The sequence below is a fragment of the Heterodontus francisci genome, unplaced genomic scaffold, assembly GCF_036365525.1.
Source record: "Heterodontus francisci isolate sHetFra1 unplaced genomic scaffold, sHetFra1.hap1 HAP1_SCAFFOLD_683, whole genome shotgun sequence".
Lineage (NCBI taxonomy): Eukaryota > Metazoa > Chordata > Chondrichthyes > Heterodontiformes > Heterodontidae > Heterodontus > Heterodontus francisci.
In genome coordinates this window covers 597,530-618,007 of record NW_027140515.1, presented here as the reverse complement: position 1 = coordinate 618,007, position 20,478 = coordinate 597,530, and the positions used below count along the sequence as shown (strand labels likewise).

Genomic DNA, 20,478 nt, shown 5'->3' with positions numbered 1-20,478 from the left:
ACAGTGATCGGGAGCAGGAACCCTGACTGATTTCCCCTCTCTCTCTAACCCAGGGGTCACTGGACAGTGATCGGGAGCAGGAACCCTGACTGATTTCCCCCTCTCTCTAACCCAGGGGTCACTGGACAGTGATCGGGAGCAGGAACCCTGACTGATTTCCCCCTCTCTCTAACCCAGGGGTCACTGGACAGTGATCGGGAGCAGGAACCCTGACTGATTTCCCCTCTCTCTCTAACCCAGGGGTCACTGGACAGTGATCGGGAGCAGGAACCCTGGCTGATTTCCCCCTCTCTCTAACCCAGGGGTCACTGGACAGTGATCGGGAGCAGGAACCCTGGCTGATTTCCCCCTCTCTCTAACCCAGGGGTCACTGGACAGTGATCGGGAGCAGGAACCCTGACTGATTTCCCCCTCTCTCTAACCCAGGGGTCACTGGACAGTGATCGGGAGCAGGAACCCTGGCTGATTTCCCCCTCTCTCTCTATAGCACACGTCACGTCGCAGGCTGCATTGGCTTCCAGTCTGCCAATGCCTCACTTTTAAACTTCTCATTGTTGTTTTCAAATCCGCCCATGTCCTCACCCTCCCCTCCCGATCTCTGTAACCTCCTCCAGCCTTACAACCCTCCAATTTCTCTTTGCTCCTCCAGTTCTCTGCACGTAAATGCTCTTTGCTTATCCTGTCAAAGTGGGGGTCAGATTCTGGGGCCCCTGAGCCCTGGAATTCCCTCCCTAAATGTCTCCGCCTCTCCTCCCTTTTTAAGACACTTCTTAAAACAGCCTCTACGGTTAAGCTGTTGGTCACCTGTCCCGAATACGTGTCTGCGTGTGAAATGTACGCACCATGTTTTCGGATGTTGAAGACAACGCGTGTCTAACTTGACGAGGGAGAAAGATTCTGCTCCAAACGGCGTCAGCGACTGCCGACAACGTCAATCACTGACGTAATTGCCTTGTTTTTCCCTGGTTTCGTGTCTGCCTCTGTGTGTGTGTGTGTGTGTGTGTGTGTGTGTTTTTAAATGAAAAGTACCACGGGACTTTATACTTCGTTCCCAACCGAGTTACTTATTAACAGAGCTGACCTTTTAAAAGACCCTGCTTCTAACCCTCCGACTCTTTCTCTCAGCGACAGTGAAGGAAAGGGCGATATAGTTCCCCAAGTCGGGATGGTGTGCGGCTTGGAGGGGAACTTGCAGGTGGTGGTGTTCCCATGCGTCTGCTGCCCTTGTCCTTCTAGGTGGTCGAGGTCCTGGGTTTGGAAGGTGCTGTCGAATGGAGCCCTTCTTGTGCTGGATCGTTTGAGGAACCTGTCCAATATGCCGGTATCTCAAGATCTAAGTCAATAACTAAATTTACCATCAAATATTAGTGCCTATTTCGGAAGTGTTCTGACATCAATAGGCGGTGAGGTTATCAATTATTAATTCTACAGTAAACTACTGCCCATGGTGGAATTGCTGTTACAAGCTGTGTTTAGCGTCACTCCCCGGTGAACTGACCAGTTGTTTGCTGAATCAGGGTGAAGGTCTGTGTCGCTGGCTGGGTCCCTGCGCAGAACCACTCTCCGCCACGTGATCCAGGAGCAGGAAGGGAATCCACAGGGATCCGCGGTGACAGCTGCATGTCCCCCCTGCCCCTGCCAACGTCAGGGTTTCTCTGTGTCCTCACCAACAGGGGAAGCAAGACAGAGGAGTCTGCGTCTGGACACAGAGAGAGAGAGAAGGGAGCTGGGGGGGGGGGGGGTTACGGAGAGAGAAGGGAGCTGGAGGTGTCACAGAGAGAGAGATGAAGGAGCTGGGGGGGTTCACGGAGAGAGAAGGGAAGGGGGGGTCACAGAAGAGAGCAGGGGGTGTCACAGAGTGAGGGAGAGGAATGTGGTCACAGAGAGAAAGAAAGGAACGGGGAAGTCACAGAGAGGGAGAGGGTGCAGGATGGTCAGAGAAAGAGGGAGGGGAGGGGTGGTTACAGAGAGAGAGAGAGGGCGCGTGGTTACAGAGAGAGGGGGAGCGGGAGGGTCAGAGAGAGGGGGGTGAGGGGTGGTCACAGAGAGAGAGAGGGAGGGTCACATTCTTTTTCAATTCCAGTCTTTTGAAAGTCTCGATTGAATCTGCCTCCACCACACTCTCAGACGGTGCATTCCACATCCTAAAGACTCACTGAACCTGCCTCCACCGCACTCTCAGACAATACATTCCAGATCCTAAACACTCACTGAACCTGCCTCCGCCGCACTCTCAGACAGTGCATTCCAGATCCTAAACACTCACTGAACCTGCCTCCGCCGCACTCTCAGACAGTGCATTCCAGATCCTAAACACTCACTGAACCTGCCTCCGCCGCACTCTCAGACAGTGCATTCCAGATCCTAAACACTCACTGAGCCTGCCTCCGCCGCACTCTCAGACAGTGCATTCCAGATCCTAAACACTCACTGAGCCTGCCTCCGCCGCACTCTCAGACAGTGCATTCCAGATCCTAAACACTCACTGAACCTGCCTCCGCCACACTCTCAGACAGTGCATTCCAGATCCTAAACACTCACTGAACCTGCCTCCGCCACACTCTCAGACAGTGCATTCCAGATCCTAAACACTCGCTGCATAAAAAGCTTTTCCTCGTGTCGCTATTGGTTCTTCTGCCAATTACTTTAAATCTGTGTCCTCTGGTTCTCAATCCTTCCACCAATAGGAAGTTTCTCTCCATCTACTCTGTACATCCCCCTCCTCGTGCGAAGAGAGGGAGGGGAATTGGGGGGGGGGGCACAGAGAGGGAGGGGAATGAGGGGGGCTGAGCGGACAGGCCAGAGACCATGGAGCCTGGCGAAGTGGCAGAGAGTAAAACAGAATCCGACAGGAAACGAGAGAGAGACAGGGATCCGACACGGAGAAGAGAAACAGACGGTGAGACAGGGATTGTGGAGAGAACAGCAATCAAATAACATCCAATCATTATATTAAGTATTTATTCAGAAGAAATTCCCTGCACTTGAGAAATACTGAAATCAAATCAATCATCACAATTCAGAATGGTTTCTAGACATAATGTGAATAAATCCCCAGTTCATGAAGATCAACAGGTATTTCACCAGTGATCAGACACACATCGACAGCTCCCGAGATGCAGAGACCAGCGCCCACCGACACCCCCTGAGGAATATCCAGTTTGTGTGGGGATAGTGAGTGGGGGGGGGGGGGGGGAATCCTCCCCAGTTTGTGTGGGGATTGGAATGGTTCCAGGGATGAGGAATTTCAGTTATGAAGATAGATTGGAGAAGTCAGGACTGTTGTCCTTGGAGAAGGGAAGGCTGAGAGGTGATTTGATAGAGGTGTTCAAAACCATGAGGGGTCTGGACAGAGTGGATAGGGAGAAACTGTTCCAACTCGTGAAAGGATCGGGAACGAGAGGGCACGGATTTCAAGTATTTGGCAACAGAAGCAAAAGTGACACGGGGGGACGAAACGTTTTCACGCAGCGAGTGGTTAAGGTCTGGAATGTGCTGCCTGAGAACGTGGTGGAGGCAGGTTCGATTGGAGCATTCAAAAGGGAATTAGACAGTTATATGAAAAAGACGAATGTGCGGGGTTACGGGGAGATGGCGGGGGAAGTGGAACTGAGGGAATTGCTCTTTCAGAGAGCCGGTGCAGACACGGTGGGCCGAATGGCCTCCTTCTACACCCTTAACGATTGTGTGATTATGAAGCATGAGTTAGGGAACCCCCCCCCCCCCCCCCCCCCCATCAATCTGTGCTTGTTGAGAAAGCAGCCTTGTCCATTAGTGAGGGGAGGATGTCTCATAATTGGAGACCGCTCCCTGTAAAAAGCCGGACATTGGACCCGGATTCGCTGTGCTTCAGCCAGAGGATCCTGACTGTCTTCCGTCTGCTCCTGCTCCCGTCTCGGAGAGAAGGCCCTGTGTCTTCTTTTTGTCTAGACGCTCGGGGAGTGGCGGCGGGGTGGGGGGGGGGGGGGGTGGGGGGGGGTGGCGGTTAAGCGTGGAGGTGGTCAGTGAGTCGCCTGCGTGTCCCGGATGCACCGCGGGAGGCGGTGGATCTTGACGTGCTTGGACAGGTGATCGCTGCGAGCGTACCTCTTCTGGCACACCGAGCACTGATAGGGCTTAATCCCAGAGTGTGAGCGTTTGTGTCGAGATAGTTCATCCGATCGGGAAAACCTGCGGGACAGAGACAGGGAACAGACCATCAGAGCGGACTGCGCTCACCCGGTTCCATTCTTATCTATAATCCTCGTTTTCAAATCCCTCCATGGTCCTCGCTCCCCCCCCCCTCCCTCCCTATTTCTGTAACCTCCTCCAGCCCCCACAACCCTCCGAGATCTCTGCGCTCCTCCCATTCCGGCCTCTTCACCCCCCCCCCCCCCGATTCCCATCGCTCCACCATTGGCGGTCGAGCCTTCAGCTGCCTGGGGGGGGGGCCGAATCTCTGGAATTCCCTCCCTAAACCTCTCCGCCTCTCTCTCTACCCTCCTTTAAGACGCTCCTTAAATCTTACGCCCTTGACCCAGCCTTTGTGAGCTGTCCCTTTGCGTCTGGTGCCTGATTTCGGCTGGGAAGCGTTTTTGGGGATATTGCTTTTAGTTGACGGTGTTAATGGTGCTATGTAATGACTGGCGGTCGCTGCAGTCTCCACTCACCTCCACTCACAGCCAGGCCAGGTACAAGCGAAGGGTTTTTCTCCAGTGTGCCGCCTGTTGTGGGCTTTCAGGTGACTGTTTTTCCGGTACATCTTGCTGCAGCCCGGGAACGAGCACTTGTGCACTTTCAGCACGGCTGGCGAGCTGAGGCCGGGGGGCTTGCTGGCCGACTCGGCCTGGCCCTGAGCCGACAGCTTGGCAGCGATGTGGACGAACTGCCGGGGGGCCGCGGAGGGGGCGACCTGGGGCACCAGGGCGTAGGTCTGGCCCTGGATGCTGACCAGCAGCTGGGAGAGCGGCCCCCGGCCCTCCCGCAAGCACTGCAGCTGCAGGAGGAGGGGAGAGGGTGCCGGGGAGCTGGAGGGCGCCTGTCCCCCGGCCCGCGCCAGCTGCTGCTGCTGCTCGCCCCCTGCCCCCGCTGGCCTCGGGCAGGCCCCCTGTCCTCCCTGGGCCTCGCAGCCCACTCGCGGAGGCCGGTGCCCAGCCTCCGAGCCGCTGTCCCCTCTCAGCGTCAGGCCGGTGTGCTCCAGAAGGAACTCGTCGATCTCGTCCAGGGTGGGCTGGAAGACGCGGGTAGCCCTTTGGTGGTAGTCGGGAAGCTGGAATTCTCTGCCAGGCTGTTCGGAGCCCGCAGCCTGAGACAGCAGGTAGTCAATGAAGCTCTGGCTGGGCCCTGAGCACTTGGAGCATGGGAAGCCCTGGCTGGAACTGTCACTGTCATACTCCCAGTGCGGTGAGGGCAGCGACTCCTGGACTCGGCCACACGGGCTGTTGTAGTAGAACATCACGAAAGCGGGGTTACACTCCTGCACAGGTCCAGGGAAAATAACTCCACGTAACCGAGAGTCTGCGATCGTCACCCGATTCAAACCTGCCAATTGAACACGGACACCAGAATTAGACCCAATTGTCCCATCAAACACTCCCAGGACAGGTACAGTACAGGGGTTAGATACAGAGTAAAGCTCCCTCTACACTGTCCCCCATCAAACACTCCCAGGACAGGGGTTAGATACAGAGTAAAGCTCCCTCTACACTGTCCCCCATCAAACACTCCCAGGACAGGTACAGTACGGGGGTTAGATACAGAGTAAAGCTCCCTCTACACTGTCCCCATCAAACACTACCCAGGCCAGGTACAGTACGGGGGTTAGATACAGAGTAAAGCTCCAAAAAAAAAAAAACGGGGATTGGCTCCTCTCTGATTGGGAATACTGAGTGCCTCAACGAGGTGCAGCTGACAGTGCTGCAGTCAGTTGCTGCTGGAGAGGGAGAGCTGAGGAGGGAACTGCAAAAAACCTTTCAACAACTTTTGCTGCAGAGGAGGAAAGACTTTGAAAAAGGCTGTATTTCGAGGTGGGTGTCGAGCACCAAACTTTCATTTCATTTGGACTGTTGTGGGAGGTGAAAGAGGCCAGAAGAACAAGGGGTGGGGGGCTATACAATTCTGTAGGGAGCTGTGCAGTTGCACTAAAGTTGCAGGGAAGCTCCCTCCCCACCCCAATTGGCCAGCCTGAGTCAGCTGAAGCTGCCTGGCTAATAGAGACATAAGGATCGAACTAGAGCCTGGGCAGCTTTCGGATGACCCAGGTGAAGACCCCTCCCACAACCAGAAGACCAGAAGTGTTTACAGTGCTCTGAGTACCACCCTTTAAGGGGGAAAAAAAGCAAAGTCATCGCTTGCAGCCTGTCTTTCCCATTTCCTGTATACCCTCAGCCTCTCCCCAAACCTCCTAGTTGGTTTCTTTGTTTGCTTGCTTACCTGCAAATTGGGGGTAGGTTTGGCTCTTGAGCCATGGCAAGCCCATCATCACCGGTGGCAGGGCCTTCTCATACCTATGCGGCTGTAACCTCTGTGGCCACCCGTGTGACCCCGTCACCTTTTAAATTAATTACTTAAAGCCATGGGGTAAAGAGCTATCCCCACCCCAATATGTCTATAGAGGCCTGCGTAAAGTCAATGGCCGAGGTTGTCGGCCCCTCGGCCATTGTGGCAGCCTCAAAAATGTACGGTAAGGCTGTGTTCTTCTTGAAGACGGAGCGGGCCGTGTCCCTGGCCCTGAGTAAAGGGCTCACTGTGGGTGGGACTTTCCTGCCGGTGGACCCTCTAGGGGCCACTGCGCAGCGGATAATCTTATCAAACGTCCCGCCCTTTATTCCCAGTGAGCTCCTCCTTCCCCACCTGCACCACATGGGGGAGGTGAGGTCGGGGATCACCCCAGTCCGGCTTGGTCTTCGGGAGCACAGCCTCCAATCTACTCCTTCCGCCGCCAGGTATTTATGCAGCTGGCGCGGGAGGAGGACTCGGATGGCCAATTTAATTTGGAGTTCCAGGGGACGGCCTGCCGCGTCTTTTGGACCTCGGACAGGGCGCGGTGCCACGTCTGCAAGGGGGTGGGGCATGTTCGTAAGAACTGCCCCAACCTCCCGGCCGCCAGCTCCACCTCGGCGGCCCAGGGTCCTCCCACTCCCCCCACACATCCAACAGACACCGCTCAGTTGGTTCCGGAGGCTGTGGAGGGGAGTGCCCGTCCGAGTGGAAGGAAGACGCGGAGGCAAAAGAAACATCAAGAGGCGCGTCCCCTGGACACATTGAAACAACCCGAGCCTGAGCTCAGCCCAAAGCACGTTCTCATGGAATCCACCTGTCCCAGGGCTGGGCTCAGGCCCAGGGTGACCAAAAAAAAGGAGGGTGCGGAGGCCTCTGATGACATGGAGGTCTCTGAGCCTCTGCGCCCTAGTGCAAAAAAGAGGAGAAGGCACCCCTCCACGGAGGTAACGAGGGGCCCTGAGGCGCAGGGCCCATCTGTTGGAGGGGAGCTGTCTTCTGTTTCGGGTCCCCAGGTTTCCCCTACTGCCACCACCAAGGCTACAAAGTCCAGGCAGGAGCACCCTATTCCTCAGGATGGAGGGGAGGGGAAGGCCCCGGTACTTGAAGCCCCTCCTGAAGGAGGAAGTTGGGCCCTGCTTGTGGTGGGGGAGCCTGGGGACGCCGCCCATTCCGCCACTGCTACTGGGTCGGGTGCCCTGAGTGAAGGGGAGGGTGAGGCCCCAGAGGGTCGGCCCTCCCAACCGGAGTCCACCACCAACATGGAGACACCTGACCCGGTTGTAACCGAGAATGCTGCACCATCTGCTGGGCCTGTGGGTGCTGGCGGAGCGGGAGATGGCCTCCTCTCGCCGCCTCCGGTCTCGGCTCCGGCTGGATTTCCAGAGTCGGGAACTTCTGTCTCCCCTGGACCACTCATTGGCCTGGGGACGGAGGTGGGGGTCCTGGGCCGCTGGTGCCTACAGGATCCAGTTTCACAATAGAACCCAGAGAGGACTCCTCCGCCATCGATCCTGGGGGTGGGATCGTGATGGAGGCGGGACCAGCTGGCGCGGCCGGGACGTCCGCCCCACAGTGTGCGGTGGGCGTGTCGGCCGCTGGCGGTGACGACCCGGAGGAGGATGGGGATTCGGTGGGGGGCACGGAGGATGATCTTGATTCCATCGCCAGTGAGGTGGTGGGGTCCCTCAGCCTCCCACCGAATCTCCTCTCATCCCCACGGCGGAACTCCGGGATTTCCTCGCGGTTTGCAGGGGCTGCCGCAATAAAGTTCAGCTGGCCCTCGACCGCTGGTTGAATCTGGCGCTGATCATCCAGTCCGTCCGTGCTGCCCTGAAGATAACGGGCAAGCGCGCGGGCGTGAAACTGGTTGAGAGGCGCCGGTTTAATGTGTTCCTCAATGGGTTGCTGGGGGAGTGGAGGGCCAGGTGCACTTCCACTCCCTCCTCACAGTGAGCTGTTGGTGACGGGTTTTAAGTACCTTTGACATGAAGATAACCATAGCCAGCCTCAACATCAATGGCAGCAGGGGGTCTCACCGCAGATTTCACAATCTCTCAGTCCTCAGGGAAGGGAGATACGCAGTGAGCTTTCTGCAGGAAACCCACACCGTTCCGGGAGACGAAGCCACCCCGCAGGGCGGGGTCTACATGAGTCACCTCACCCCTATTTCTAGTGGGGTGGCTATCTTGTTGGCCCCGACTTTTCAGCCGGAGATCTTGGGGGTCAAGGAGCTAGTGCCGGGCCGCTTGCTCCACCTTGCCGTTCGCCTGGGTAGCGTGCCGCTCCACTTTGTGAACGTGTACGCGCCCAGGCCCGGCGCATTGCAAGCGCGCTTCTTTGAAGAAGTGTCCGCTCTCTTGAGCTCCATCGATAGCGGCGAGTGCATCATCCTCGGGGAGGATTTTAACTGCACCCTCGAGGTGGGGGATCGCTCCGGTCCCCAGCGCAGCCAAGTGTCGGTGGAGAAGTTGAGGGGACTGATCAGCTCCCTTAACTTGGTGGACGTCTGGCGGAATCTCCATCCCGACTCCAGCGCCTTCACGTGGAGGTCTGGAGGAGGGGGGTCGCGAATCGACCGCCTATACATTTCGCAGGCGTACGTCTCCCGCGTCTCAGCGGCCTCCATGCGGCTGGTGCCGTGCTCGGACCACCTCCTGGTGTGGGCGGAGTTCACTCCGCTCCGCACGCGGGCAGGGTCCGCGTACTGGCACTTTAACAACCGGCTGCTGGAGGACGAGCGATTTCAGGACTCGTTCTGTCGATTCTGGGCCGACTGGAGAAGGAAGCAGGGGGGCTTCCCCTCCTTGAGGCTATGGTGGGATGTGGGCAAGACTCACATCCGTGTCTTCTGTCAGGAGTACGCGAAGGGGTCGACCAAGAGGCGGGGGAGGCCGAGATTGGGCGCCTTGAGAGGGAGGTGCTCGACTTGGACTCCCGCCTCGGTCATGCCGTCGTGGACCCGGCCCTGTGACAGGCGTACAAAGAGGGACCTGCAGCTCATAGGGTCCCGAGGCACGTTCGTGAGGTCGCGGATCCAGATCCTGGAAGATTTGGACCGCGCCTCACCCTTCTTCTACTCGCTGGAAAAATGGCGGGGGGTCCGTAAGCAGCTCGTCGAACTGCTGGCCGACGACGGATCCTCCATCACGGATCCAGAGGGAATGGGCCTCCTGGTCCGGACGTATTACAGTGCGTTGTTCTCTCCGGATCCGTCCAGCGAGGATGCGTGCAGAGTTTTGTGGGAGGACCTGCAGCAGGTCAGCCCGGAGGGCGCCGAAGGATTGGAGGCTCCGCTCACGATGGCGGAGCTGACTGGCGCCCTCCACCAGCTCTCGAGGGGCAAATCCCCAGGGCTGGATGGGTTGACCGTGGAGTTCCTCAGGGCGTTCTGGGACGTCCTGGGGGACGATTACGCGCGGGTCCTGGGGGAAAGCCTGGCGACCGGGGAGATGCCCCTCTCGTGGCGCAGGGCGGTCATCGTCCTGCTGCCGAAGAGGGGCAATCTCCACCTGCTTAAAAACTGGCGTCCGGTCTTCCTCCTCAGCACGGATTATAAGATCTTTGCCCGGGCTATGTCTACCCGCCTGGGCTCCGTGCTGGCCCACATGATCCACCCCGACCAGTCCTACACGGTCCCGGGGCGGTCCATCCAGGACAACATCCACCTGGTCCGGGACCTGATCCATCTTTCCCAGAGGACTGGTCAGTCGGTCGCCTTTCTCTCCCTCGATCAGGAGAAGGCGTTCGACAGGGTGGATCACGATTACCTTTTCGGGACTCTGCGCGCTTTCGGACTCTGGCCGCATTTTGTGGCCCGGGTCCGACTTTTATACGCCGCCGCAGAGTGTCTAGTCAAAGTTAACGGGTCCTTGACAGCGTCCCTTCGCTTTGGGAGAGGAGTGCGTCAGGGATGCCCCATGTCCGGCCAATTGTATACCATCTGCGTGGAGCCCTTCCTGTGCCTGCTTCGCAGGAGGTTGGCAGGATTGGCTCTGCGCGAGCCGGTCATGCGGGTCGTCCTCTCGGCTTACGCCGTCGACGTGCTCCTCGCAATCACAGATCCCGTTGACTTGCGGAGGATGCGCGACTGCCAGCAGACCTTTTCTGCCGCGTCCTCCGCGAGGTTCAATTGGGAGAAATGTTCCGGACTCCTGGTTGGTCAGTGGCGGGTGGACTCCCTGCCGGAGGAGATGACACCTTTTGCGTGGAGCACCACGCACCTCCTCTATCTGGGAGTCCACCTTAGCCCCGCTGAGGAAGCCTGGCCGGCAAACTGGCAGGAGTTGGAGGCGAAAGTCACCGCTCGGCTGGGGCGCTGGACAGGACTGCTCCGAGTGCTTTCCTACAGGGGCCGAGCGTTGGTCATAAACCAACTGGTGGCCTCCATGTTGTGGTACCGGTTGGTCACTTTGGCCCCGCCCCCTGTATTTGCCACCAAGATCCAGAAGAAACTCGTCGATTTCTTCTGGGGCAAGAGGAAACACTGGGTCTCTGCCGCGGTCCTGAGTCTCCCGATCGAGGAGGGCGGTCAGTCGCTGGTGTGCGTCCGCACCCAGGCTGCGACTCTCCGCCTTCGGACCCTGCAGAGATACCTGTACGTCGAGCGTCCTCCCAGATGGTGTGCGCTGGCGACGTATTTTTTCCGCCAGTGTCACTGCCTTCAAGATGACACGCAGCTCCCGGTGGAGTCCGTTAACCGCGCCTCTCTGAGGGAGTTGCCTGTCTTTTACCGGGATCTATTCCGAGTCTGGAACATGGTCGCCTCCAGTCAGGGCGCTCCCCCGCCGGCGGAGGAGAGCGCCTCGGCTGTCCGGGCGGCCGACTCCGGGGACGGTCCGGCGGGCGGAGGAGTAGCCGAAACCCCCGGGACGCCCCTCACTGCGGGTGGCGAGGGGGCTCCGGAGTGCGGAGCGATCCCGGCGGAGCTGCCCCCGCTCGGCCGGAACTGCTCATCGGACCCAGGCCCCAAAACCCTCCTCGGGAGCCAGTCCCGCACAACCCGAGCAGCCTCTCAGAAATGCCCTCCGTGCCATTCCAATCGGCGGGACCTGGGGTGGAGGGTGCTGCACAGAGCAGTCCCGTGCAATAGGCTTTGAAGTAGGTTCACGGCCTCCCAGGCCAGCTGTACTTTCTGCGGCCTGGACGAGTCCGTGTTCCACATTTATACGGAGTGTGCGAGGTTGCAGCCCCTATTTGAGTATCTGAAGGGGCTGCTCCTCAAATTCTGGCTGCACTTCAGTCCCACGCTCCTGATCTTTGGGCACCGGGAGCGGAGGGGCTTGGGCCGGGAGGAGGATCTCCTCGTCGGTCTGCTCCTGGGCCTGGCCAAGGTGGCAATTCACAGGTCCAGGTTGCGGGCCGTCAGGGGGTTCCGTCCTCCCCGATTGCCTGCCCCTCTTCCGCGGTTACGTTCGCGCCCCGGTGTCCCTGGAGAAGGAGCATGCGGTGTCCGCCGGTACGCTTGAGACCTCCCGCGACCGGTGGGCACCGCAGGGACTGGAGTGCATCGTTGACGCCGAGAATGGCATTTTAATTTGAGTTTTTTGTTTATTTATCTGGTTTTAATAAAGTTATTTTAAAAAAAAAACGGGGGTTAGATACAGAGTAAAGCTCCCTCTACACTGTCCCCATCAGTAAACCTCCTGGTTATCTTGCCACAGTTGGAAATGTGACACATCCCCGCCTCTGTTGAATGTGCTGAAGGTGTTTACCTGAGGGGCAGTCTGCCACTGTCCCAGGACGGGATTCCACTTCAGTGCAGAGCTCCTCAATCGGGAGATCAGTGTGTTCTTCTTTCTCCGTCGTTTGTGAGACAAGCACGCTGTGGAGAGCTGGCTCCAGTGGTGGGCTTGCAAAGCTCACCGCCCAGGACTGAGGCTCCCTCTGTGGTCTGCTCTCGCTGCTTCCTCAGTCTGCCTCTCCCTCGCTCCGTGCACTCGACGTTCGGGAGAATTCCTGATTTTTGCAGCCGAATATTAACTCGCCCTTATATCAAGTTTCTGAACCCAGTACCTGGGCCATCCCCATGACTAATAAGGGCTCCGTCAGGGTCTGACACGCATTCCAGCCTCTCATTGGACCGCCGCTCGGAGGTTTTGTCGGCTTCTCACTCTGTGATTGGTCCAGGACCCGCTCGGACACTGCGACGACCCTGCTCCTGTTAATGTGTAACCGTTATCGTCTGGCTAGCTGAACAAATACTGACAGGGTTCAATCTCACACACTGCCTTTCAATAGCGCCTGTCACCAGCTCAGGATGTTCCAAAACACTTCACGGTCCACAAAGGAAGTTTTTTTTTTTGCAGTGCGGTCACTGTTGTGATGCAGGAAACGCGACAACCAATTTGTGCACAGCAAGATCCCACAAACCGCAATGTGATAAATGACCCAGATTATCCTTTTTTTTAGCGACGTTGGTTGAGGGATAAATATCGGTCCCGGGGAGAACTCCCGCCACCCCGGTCTTCTTCCAATAGTGGCCGTGGGATCTTTTTCATCCACCTGAGAGGACAGACGGGGGCCTCGGGTTAATCGTCTCATCCTGAAAGATGGCACCTCCGACAGTGCGGCGCTCCCTCAGTACTGACCCTCTGACAGTGCGGCACTCCCTCAGTACTGACCCTCCGACAGCGCGGCACTCCGTCAGTACTGACCCTCCGACAGTGCGGCGCTCCCTCAGTACTGACCCTCTGACAGTGAGGCACTCCCTCAGTACTGACTCTCCGACAGTGCGGCGCTCCCTCAGTACTGACCCTCCAACAGTGCGGCACTCCCTCAGTACTGAACCTCCAACAGTGCGGCACTCCCTCAGTACTGAACCTCCAACAGTGCGGCACTCCCTCACTACTGACTCTCCGACAGTGCGGCGCTCCCTCAGTACTGACCCTCTGACAGTGCGGCACTCCCTCAGTAGTGACCCTCTGACAGTGCGGCACTCCCTCAGTAGTGACCCTCTGACAGTGCGGCACTCCCTCAGTAGTGACCCTCTGACAGTGCGGCACTCCCTCAGTACTGACCCTCTGACAGTGCGGCACTCCCTCAGTACTGACCCTCTGACAGTGCGGCACTCCCTCAGTACTGACCCTCTGACAGTGCGGCACTCCCTCAGTACTGACCCTCCGACAGTGCGGCACTCCCTCAGTACTGACCCTCTGACAGTGCGGCGCTCCCTCAGTACTGACCCTCCGACAGTGCGGCACTCCCTCAGTACTGACCCTCTGACAGTGCGGCGCTCCCTCAGTACTGACCCTCCGACAGTGCGGCACTCCCTCAGTACTGACCCTCTGACAGTGCGGCGTTCCCTCAGTACTGACCCTCCGACAGTGCGGCGCTGCCTCAGTACTGACTCTCCGACAGTGCGGTGCTCCCTCAGTACTGACCCTCCGACAGTGCGGTGCTCCCTCAGTACTGACCCTCCGACAGTGCGGTGCTCCCTCAGTACTGACCCTCCGACAGTGAGGCGCTCCCTCAGTACTGACCCTCCGGCAGTGCGGTGCTCCCTCAGTACTGACCCTCTGACAGTGCGGCGCTCCCTCAGTACTGACTCTCCGACAGTGAGGCGCTCCCTCAGTACTGACTCTCCGACAGTGAGGCGCTCCCTCAGTACTGACCCTCCGGCAGTGCGGTGCTCCCTCAGTACTGACCCTCCGGCAGTGCGGTGCTCCCTCAGTACTGACCCTCTGACAGTGCGGCGCTCCCTCAGTACTGACTCTCCGACAGTGAGGCGCTCCCTCAGTACTGACCCTCCGACAGTGCGGCGCTCCCTCAGTACTGACCCTCCGACAGTGCAGCGTTTCCTCAGTACTGACCCTCCGACAGTGCGACGCTCCCTCAGTACTGACTCTCCGACAGTGCGACGCTCCCTCAGTACTGACCCTCCGACAGTGCGGTGCTCCCTCAGTACTGACCCTCCGACAGTGCGGCGCTCCCTCAGTACTGACCCTCTGACAGTGCGGCACTCCCTCAGTACTGACCCTCCGACAGTGAGGCGCTCCCTCAGTACTGACCCTCAGACAGTGCGGCGCTCCCTCAGTACTGACCCTCCGACAGTGCGGCGTTTCCTCAGTACTGACCCTCCGACAGTGCGGCGTTCCCTCAGTACTGACCCTCTGACAGTGCGGCGCACCCTCAGTACTGACCCTCCGACAGTGCAGCGTTTCCTCAGTACTGACCCTCCGACAGTGCGGCGCTCCCTCAGTACTGACCCTCCGACAGTGCGGCGCTCCCTCAGTACTGACCCTCTGACAGTGAGGCGCTCCCTCAGTACTGACCCTCCGACAGTGCGGCGTTCCCTCAGTACTGACCCTCCGACAGTGCGGTGCTCCCTCAGTACAGACCCTCTGACAGTGTGGCACTCCCTCAGTACTGACCCTCCGACAGTGCGGCGCTCCCTCCGTACTGACCCTCTGACAGTGCGGCACTCCCTCAGTACTGACCCTCCGACAGTGAGGCGCTCCCTCAGTGCAGACCCTCCGACAGTGCGGCGCTCCCTCAGTACTGACCCTCTGACAGTGCGGCACTCCCCCAGTACTGACCCTCCGACAGTGCGGCGTTCCCTCAGTACTGACCCTCTGACAGTGCGGCGCTCCCTCAGTACTGACCCTCCGACAGTGCGGCGTTCCCTCAGTACTGACCCTCCGACAGTGCGGCACACCCTCAGTACTGACCCTCCGACAGTGCGGCGCTCCCTCAGTACTGACCCTCCGACAGTGAGGCGCTCCCTCAGTACTGACCCTCCGACAGTGAGGCGCTCCCTCAGTACTGACCCTCCGACAGTGAGGCGTTCCCTCAGTACTGACCCTCCGACAGTGCGGTGCTCCCTCAGTACTGACCCTCCGACAGTACGGCGCTCCCTCAGTACTGACCCTCCGACAGTGCGGTGCTCCCTCTGTACTGACCCTCCGACAGTGCGGCACACCCTCAGTACTGACCCTCCGACAGTGCGGTGCTCCCTCAGTACTGACCCTCCGACAGTGCGGCGTTCCCTCAGTACTGACCCTCCGACAGTACGGCACTCCCTCAGTACTGACCCTCCGATAGTACAGCACTCCCTCAGTACTGACCCTCCGACAGTACGGCACTCCCTCAGTACTGACCCTCCGACAGTACGGCACTCCCTCAGTACTGACCCTCCGACAGTACGGCACTCCCTCAGTACTGACCCTCCGACAGTACGGCACTCCCTCAGTACTGACCCTCCGACAGTACGGCACTCCCTCAGTACTGACCCTCCGACAGTGCGGCGCTCCCTCAGTACTGCATGGGAAGTGTTCGCCTGGATTATGGGCTCAGTTCTCTGGAGTGGGACTTGACTCCACTGAGCTCTGGCTGGGACCTTGAATGAAATCTTAATCGGTCTTCCTGCTCCCCTGAGGGCACAGACTCTTCCTGAGGAGATGGGGGTCCCAGCGGAACCAGCTGCCCTTCAGGCGGCTATGTACTGAGAGGGTGGGTATCTATGAACGTTCTGGGTAAGGATTCTTTCCCTCTCATCTGCTGTTGGACCTCAACCCTCATAACAGCCCATTATACAAAGCTGACCGTACCCCCAGTGAATTGCCCAGGGGAGGGGGAAGCGGGGGAGGGAATTGGAGAAAAAACATTTCTCGACCTGGTGAGTGGGACACAAACAATTTAGAAAATCCTTCGATAAGCTGCCAACGTACAGGAGACGCAAAACCCTCCACCAGTGAGAGATAAGCCAGCAACGTTGCATGGAGATCTGCGTCAACCCTGGGAGTGACGAGCTGTAAAACACAGGGCACTGACCTCCGGTTCGACGGGCTATCTCCAGACACAACACGGAGGCCCCAGTCTATCTCACATTGGCAAGTCTGGCGCTGGGTAAACACTGTAACAGAGAGAGAGAGAGAGAGAGAGGGAGAAAACAAACGTGCCGAAATTCTGCTGTCCTGCTCCGCACATGTTCTCCTTGCTCTCATCTCACGGATGCCCCTGGGAGAGAGACCAAACCTATCCCCGTTTTGGTTCCAGCACAGAGAACGGCCATTCGGTGATGTCCTTCTGAAAGTGTGGTTCCCAGAACTGGACACAATACTCGAGTTGCGACCGAACCAGTGTTTTATACAGGTTTATCATAACTTCCTTGCTTTTGTACCCTATGCCTCGATTTATAAAGCTCTGGATCCCGACTGCTTTATTTACCACTTTCTCAACCTGCCCTGCCACCTTCAATGATTTGTCCACATACAACGCCCCCCCCCCCAGGAAAGAGAACAGTCTGTCTTTGATAATATAATGTATTGTTTGTAAACAATATTGTTTGCTTGTTCTGTCAACCTCATTCCTCATTATAAATTCCTATGTCAACCTCGATCATGGAAACTGCCTATGTAAACATGTCACGTTACAATGATGCTGCGGCCTGTTGGGGCGCCCTCTGCTGCCCAGCCCCAGCACTGACAGAGGGGGGGGGGCGGGGGTGGTGGGTGGAAGCCGGGATCTTCCCGCTCTGTTGGCAAGGATTCAGGAATTCCTGGATGGCCACACCCTCTGTGGATGGAGTTGAGGAGATGGGGGGGGGGGGGCGCCCTGTTGCCCAATCACCTCGCTTTTCCCCCTCCTCACATACCTGCACCCCTCCCAGTACCCCCTGCCACGACAGTGGTATCTCCCCTGTTGCTCACTCCAATTTACATCCTCCTCCTCAATCGTTTCATCCACCAACAACGTTCCCCCCCCTTCCACCTCACAATAGTATCTCCCACTAGTTCCCCCCACCCCCCCACGGTCAATGGTCGCTCCCAGCTTCTAAGATGGCGGCGACAGTGGCTGCGGCTGTTGCTAATGGCGGCAACCGGCTACAGTTGTATCCTTTCGTCAACACCAACACCTCCCCGGTTAAACGGAGTTTTTAAAGCGAGTTCTCGGGAAGCGGGTGGGGAAACAAGGGGACGGAAGGGAGAGTTTTTTTTCCCCCCGTCGGCCGGCAAACGGGAAGGTTGCGATCGCGCTCTCCGGCATGGTGTTTACAGCCGAGAGCGCATGTGCGGTGCCTCAGAGCATCCTGGGAGTTGACGGCTGATCGTTAATGCGCATGCCCAATGAGCCACATCCTGTTGGGTGTTGTCGGCTGCTTGTTACTGCGCATGCTTAGTGAGCCGCAGCCTGCTGGGAGTTGTCGGCGGCTTGTTACTGCGCATGCTTAGTGAGCCGCAGCCTGCTGGGAGTTGTCGGCGGCCTGTTACTGCGCATGCTTAGTGAGCCGCAGCCTGCTGGGAGTTGTGGGCGGCTTGTTACTGCGCATGCTTAGTGAGCCGCAGCCTGCTGGGAGTTGTCGTTTCCTCACAACTCAATTGTTTTTGGGGAGGGGGGATATCTCAAAAATAGGACAAGGTTTCATTGCACCAGAAATGCTCAACTATAATTTGAAGTTACTTTTAATGCAGTGAAAAGAGTTTGCAGGAATAGTTACAGTGAAGAGAGTTTGCAGGAATAGTTAAAAGATATTTCCTATACATACACCACATACAGGATGGTGAGCTTCCCATCACCAGTAGAGGTACTGTACCTACCCTGTGGGTGTTATGGGGTTGGGGAGGGCGGGGGCGGGGGAAATGGGCTGATGGCCCCTGCAGACTGGACTGCTTCCCCTTTCACTCTGTGTCACTGCATTGCTCCTCAGCTGGGTGCTGCCAGTAATCTGAGTGTGCCTTTCCCCTCGGTGCTGGAGGCACAGATCGCTCTGGGATCGCTCAAGCCAGATGCCGAGCCACGGAAAGGAGGAATCAGCAAAACGTTGGCTCGGCGGGGCAGCCAACTCCAGGTGTAAGTGTGGGGCTTTGCTTCACAGTCAAAGAACAGAGGGTGCGGAAGTCGATTTACGAATATACATACCAACATAACGAATTAGGAGTGGGCCACTCGGCCCCTTCGAGCCTGCTCTGCCGTTCAATAAGTTCATGGCTGATCTGATTACTCCACATTCCCACCTACCCCCGATAACCTTCCACCCCCTTGCTTATCAAGAATCTATCTACCTCTGCCTTAAAAATATTCAGACTCTGCTTCCACTGCCTTTTGAGGAAGAGAATTCCAAAGTCTCACTACCCTCAGAGAAAAAAATTACCCTCATCTCCGTGTTAAATGGGCGACCCCTTATTTTTAAACATTGACCCCTAGTTCTAGATTCTCCCACAAGGGGAAACATCCTTTCCACATCCACCCTGTCAAGACCCCTCAGAATCTTATATGTTTCAATCAAGTTGCCTCTTACTCTTCTGAATTCCAGTGGATACAAGCCTAGCCTGTCCAATCTTTCTTCGAAAGACAGCCCGCCCACTCCAGGTATTAGTCTAGTAAACCACCTCTGCACAGCCTCCAATGCATTCACATCCTTCCTTAAATAAGGAGACCAGAACTGTACTCAGTACTCCAGATGTGGTCTCACCAGTGCCCTGTATAACTGAAGTATAACCTCCCTACTTTTATATTCAATTCCCCTCAAGGTAAACAATAACATTCTGTCAGCTTTCCTAATTACATGCTGTACCTGCATGCTAACCTTTTGTGATTGATGCACTCGGACACCCAGATCCCTCTGTATTTCAGAGCTCTGCAATCTCACCATTTAAATATGCTTTTTTATTCTTCCTGCCAAAGTGGACACTTTCCCACATTATACTCCATTTGCCAGGTCTTTGCCCACTCACTTAACCTGTCTATATCCCTTCGTAGCCTCCTTAGGTCCTCTTCACAAGTTACTTTCCTACCTATCTTTGTGTCATCAGCAAATTTAGCAACCATACCTTCAGTCCCTTCATCTAAGTCATTTATATAAATTGTAAAAAGTTGAGGCCCGAGCACAGATCCCTGTGGCACACCACTCGTTACATCTTGCCAACCAGAAAATTACTCATTTATGCCAATTCCTGTTCGCTAGCCAATCTTCTATCCTTGCCAATATGTTGCCCCCTACACCATGAGCTTTTATTTTCTGCAATAACCTTTGATGTGGCACCTTATCAAATTTACGAGAATGCTTCCAGGGATTGGGTGGGGGGTGGGGAACCTTCAGTTCTGTGGAGAAGCTGGGATTGCCCTCCTTAGAGCAGGGAAGGTTAAGGGGAGATTTAATCGAGGCGTTCAAAATCAGGAAGGGATTCGATGGAGTAAGTGGGGAGAAACAGTTTCCAGTGGCAGGAGGGTCGGTAACCAGAGGGGGGCACAAGATTTATTCGTTCATGGGGGGTGGGGTGTTGGGTGGAGCTCTGTGGAGTTGTCGCCTGTTGTTGAACCCATTCCCTATCTTCCTTCTCTCTCTCTGCAGCCACTGGGAGGCAGACGAAGCTCGCATCCTTCGCGTTTCAGTCAACGCCTTCCTCGATCACCTGGCGCTCGTCTTGCAGACCATGGACAGATTCGGTCCCCCGGTCCCCAGGTAGAGGCAGCACCTCTGCCGGCCGGAGGCGACTCTCGTCGCAACAAAAAAAAACAAACCTTCAACGCGAAAAGAAAACACGCAGGCAGCGGCCGGGCGGGGGGAGAACACTCGTGCCTCTTTTTCTTGTAACTGCCGCACGTTAAACCGGACCAGGAGACGAGTGCACCGAGGTTGGGCACCCTCGCCCAACTGCACGAGACCACTGATTCAGGACTCCAGAGTGTGGGGGGCTGTTACATCGGACAGAAACATACTCGGTGTAAACGTGACCCAGGGAGATGAAACTGGGGTTAAAACTGGCTGAATAAAGAGAGCAGAGAGCTGCATCGATTCACTTCCTGTTTCTCTGCATTCGGAAGTCGAGCGTATCGGAAAGTGGAGGGTGTGTTTCTCTGGGCAGGGCAGGGCAGGGCGGGGCGGGGAGAGAGAAAGACTCGGTGGACCGAAGGGCCTGTTTCAGTGCTGTATCTCTAAACTAAACTGAAGGAACAGGAAGCAGTCTGCTTCGGCAGGACAGCCTCCCTCCCCCGCTCTCTGTACCTCCTTTCACTATAATCTGTCCCTCTGGCTGAACTATGAGGACAGTTTGCGCAGGC

At 57.0% G+C, this 20,478-nt stretch overlaps 2 protein-coding genes across 5 annotated transcripts; one reads left to right on the top strand and one right to left on the bottom strand.

Moving 5' to 3' along the window:
- Positions 1-3,718: 3,718 nt before the first annotated feature.
- Positions 3,719-17,018, bottom strand: LOC137360034 (Krueppel-like factor 15). 2 transcript variants are annotated; one of them, XM_068025617.1, is made up of 3 exons: positions 16,377-17,018; positions 4,650-5,520; positions 3,719-4,170 (listed from the first exon to the last, which is right to left on the bottom strand). In XM_068025617.1, exons 1-3 carry the CDS (start codon positions 16,402-16,404, stop codon positions 4,002-4,004), a joined length of 1,068 nt encoding a protein of 355 aa, XP_067881718.1. In that variant the 5' UTR covers positions 16,405-17,018; the 3' UTR covers positions 3,719-4,001. The 2 variants fall into 2 exon arrangements, with proteins under 2 accessions (XP_067881718.1, XP_067881719.1); XM_068025618.1 differs by lacking the exon at positions 16,377-17,018 and adding an exon at positions 12,192-13,172.
- A 191-nt stretch (positions 17,019-17,209) lies between these two features.
- LOC137360035 (L antigen family member 3-like) lies at positions 17,210-20,216 on the top strand. Of its 3 annotated transcripts, XM_068025620.1 has the most exons (4): positions 17,241-17,308; positions 17,974-18,001; positions 18,125-18,267; positions 19,769-20,216. In XM_068025620.1, exons 1-4 carry the CDS (start codon positions 17,256-17,258, stop codon positions 19,881-19,883), a joined length of 339 nt encoding a protein of 112 aa, XP_067881721.1. In that variant the 5' UTR covers positions 17,241-17,255; the 3' UTR covers positions 19,884-20,216. The 3 variants fall into 3 exon arrangements, with proteins under 3 accessions (XP_067881723.1, XP_067881721.1, XP_067881720.1); XM_068025622.1 differs by lacking the exon at positions 17,974-18,001 and having other exon boundaries at positions 17,210-17,308; positions 18,139-18,267; XM_068025619.1 differs by lacking the exon at positions 17,974-18,001 and having other exon boundaries at positions 17,241-17,339.
- Positions 20,217-20,478: the final 262 nt, after the last annotated feature.

Bases quoted from the DNA above. Each gene is read 5' to 3' on its own strand.
- LOC137360034 (XM_068025617.1), bottom strand. From the start codon at position 16,404: ATGTGCGGAGCAGGACAGCAGAATTTCG. The intron at 5,521-16,376 runs GCACGTTTGTTT...TTCAATTGGCAG, and splicing joins AGCAGGACAGCAGAATTTCG to GTTTGAATCGGGTGACGATC. The intron at 4,171-4,649 runs GTGAGTGGAGAC...TCTGTCCCGCAG, and splicing joins TGGCCTGGCTGTGAGTGGAG to GTTTTCCCGATCGGATGAAC.
- LOC137360035 (XM_068025619.1), top strand. From the start codon at position 17,256: ATGGCGGCGACAGTGGCTGCGGCTGTTGCTAATGGCGGCAACCGGCTA. The intron at 17,340-18,124 runs GTTAAACGGAGT...ATTGCTCCTCAG, and splicing joins TCAACACCAACACCTCCCCG to CTGGGTGCTGCCAGTAATCT. The intron at 18,268-19,768 runs GTAAGTGTGGGG...CTCTCTCTGCAG, and splicing joins CGGGGCAGCCAACTCCAGGT to CCACTGGGAGGCAGACGAAG.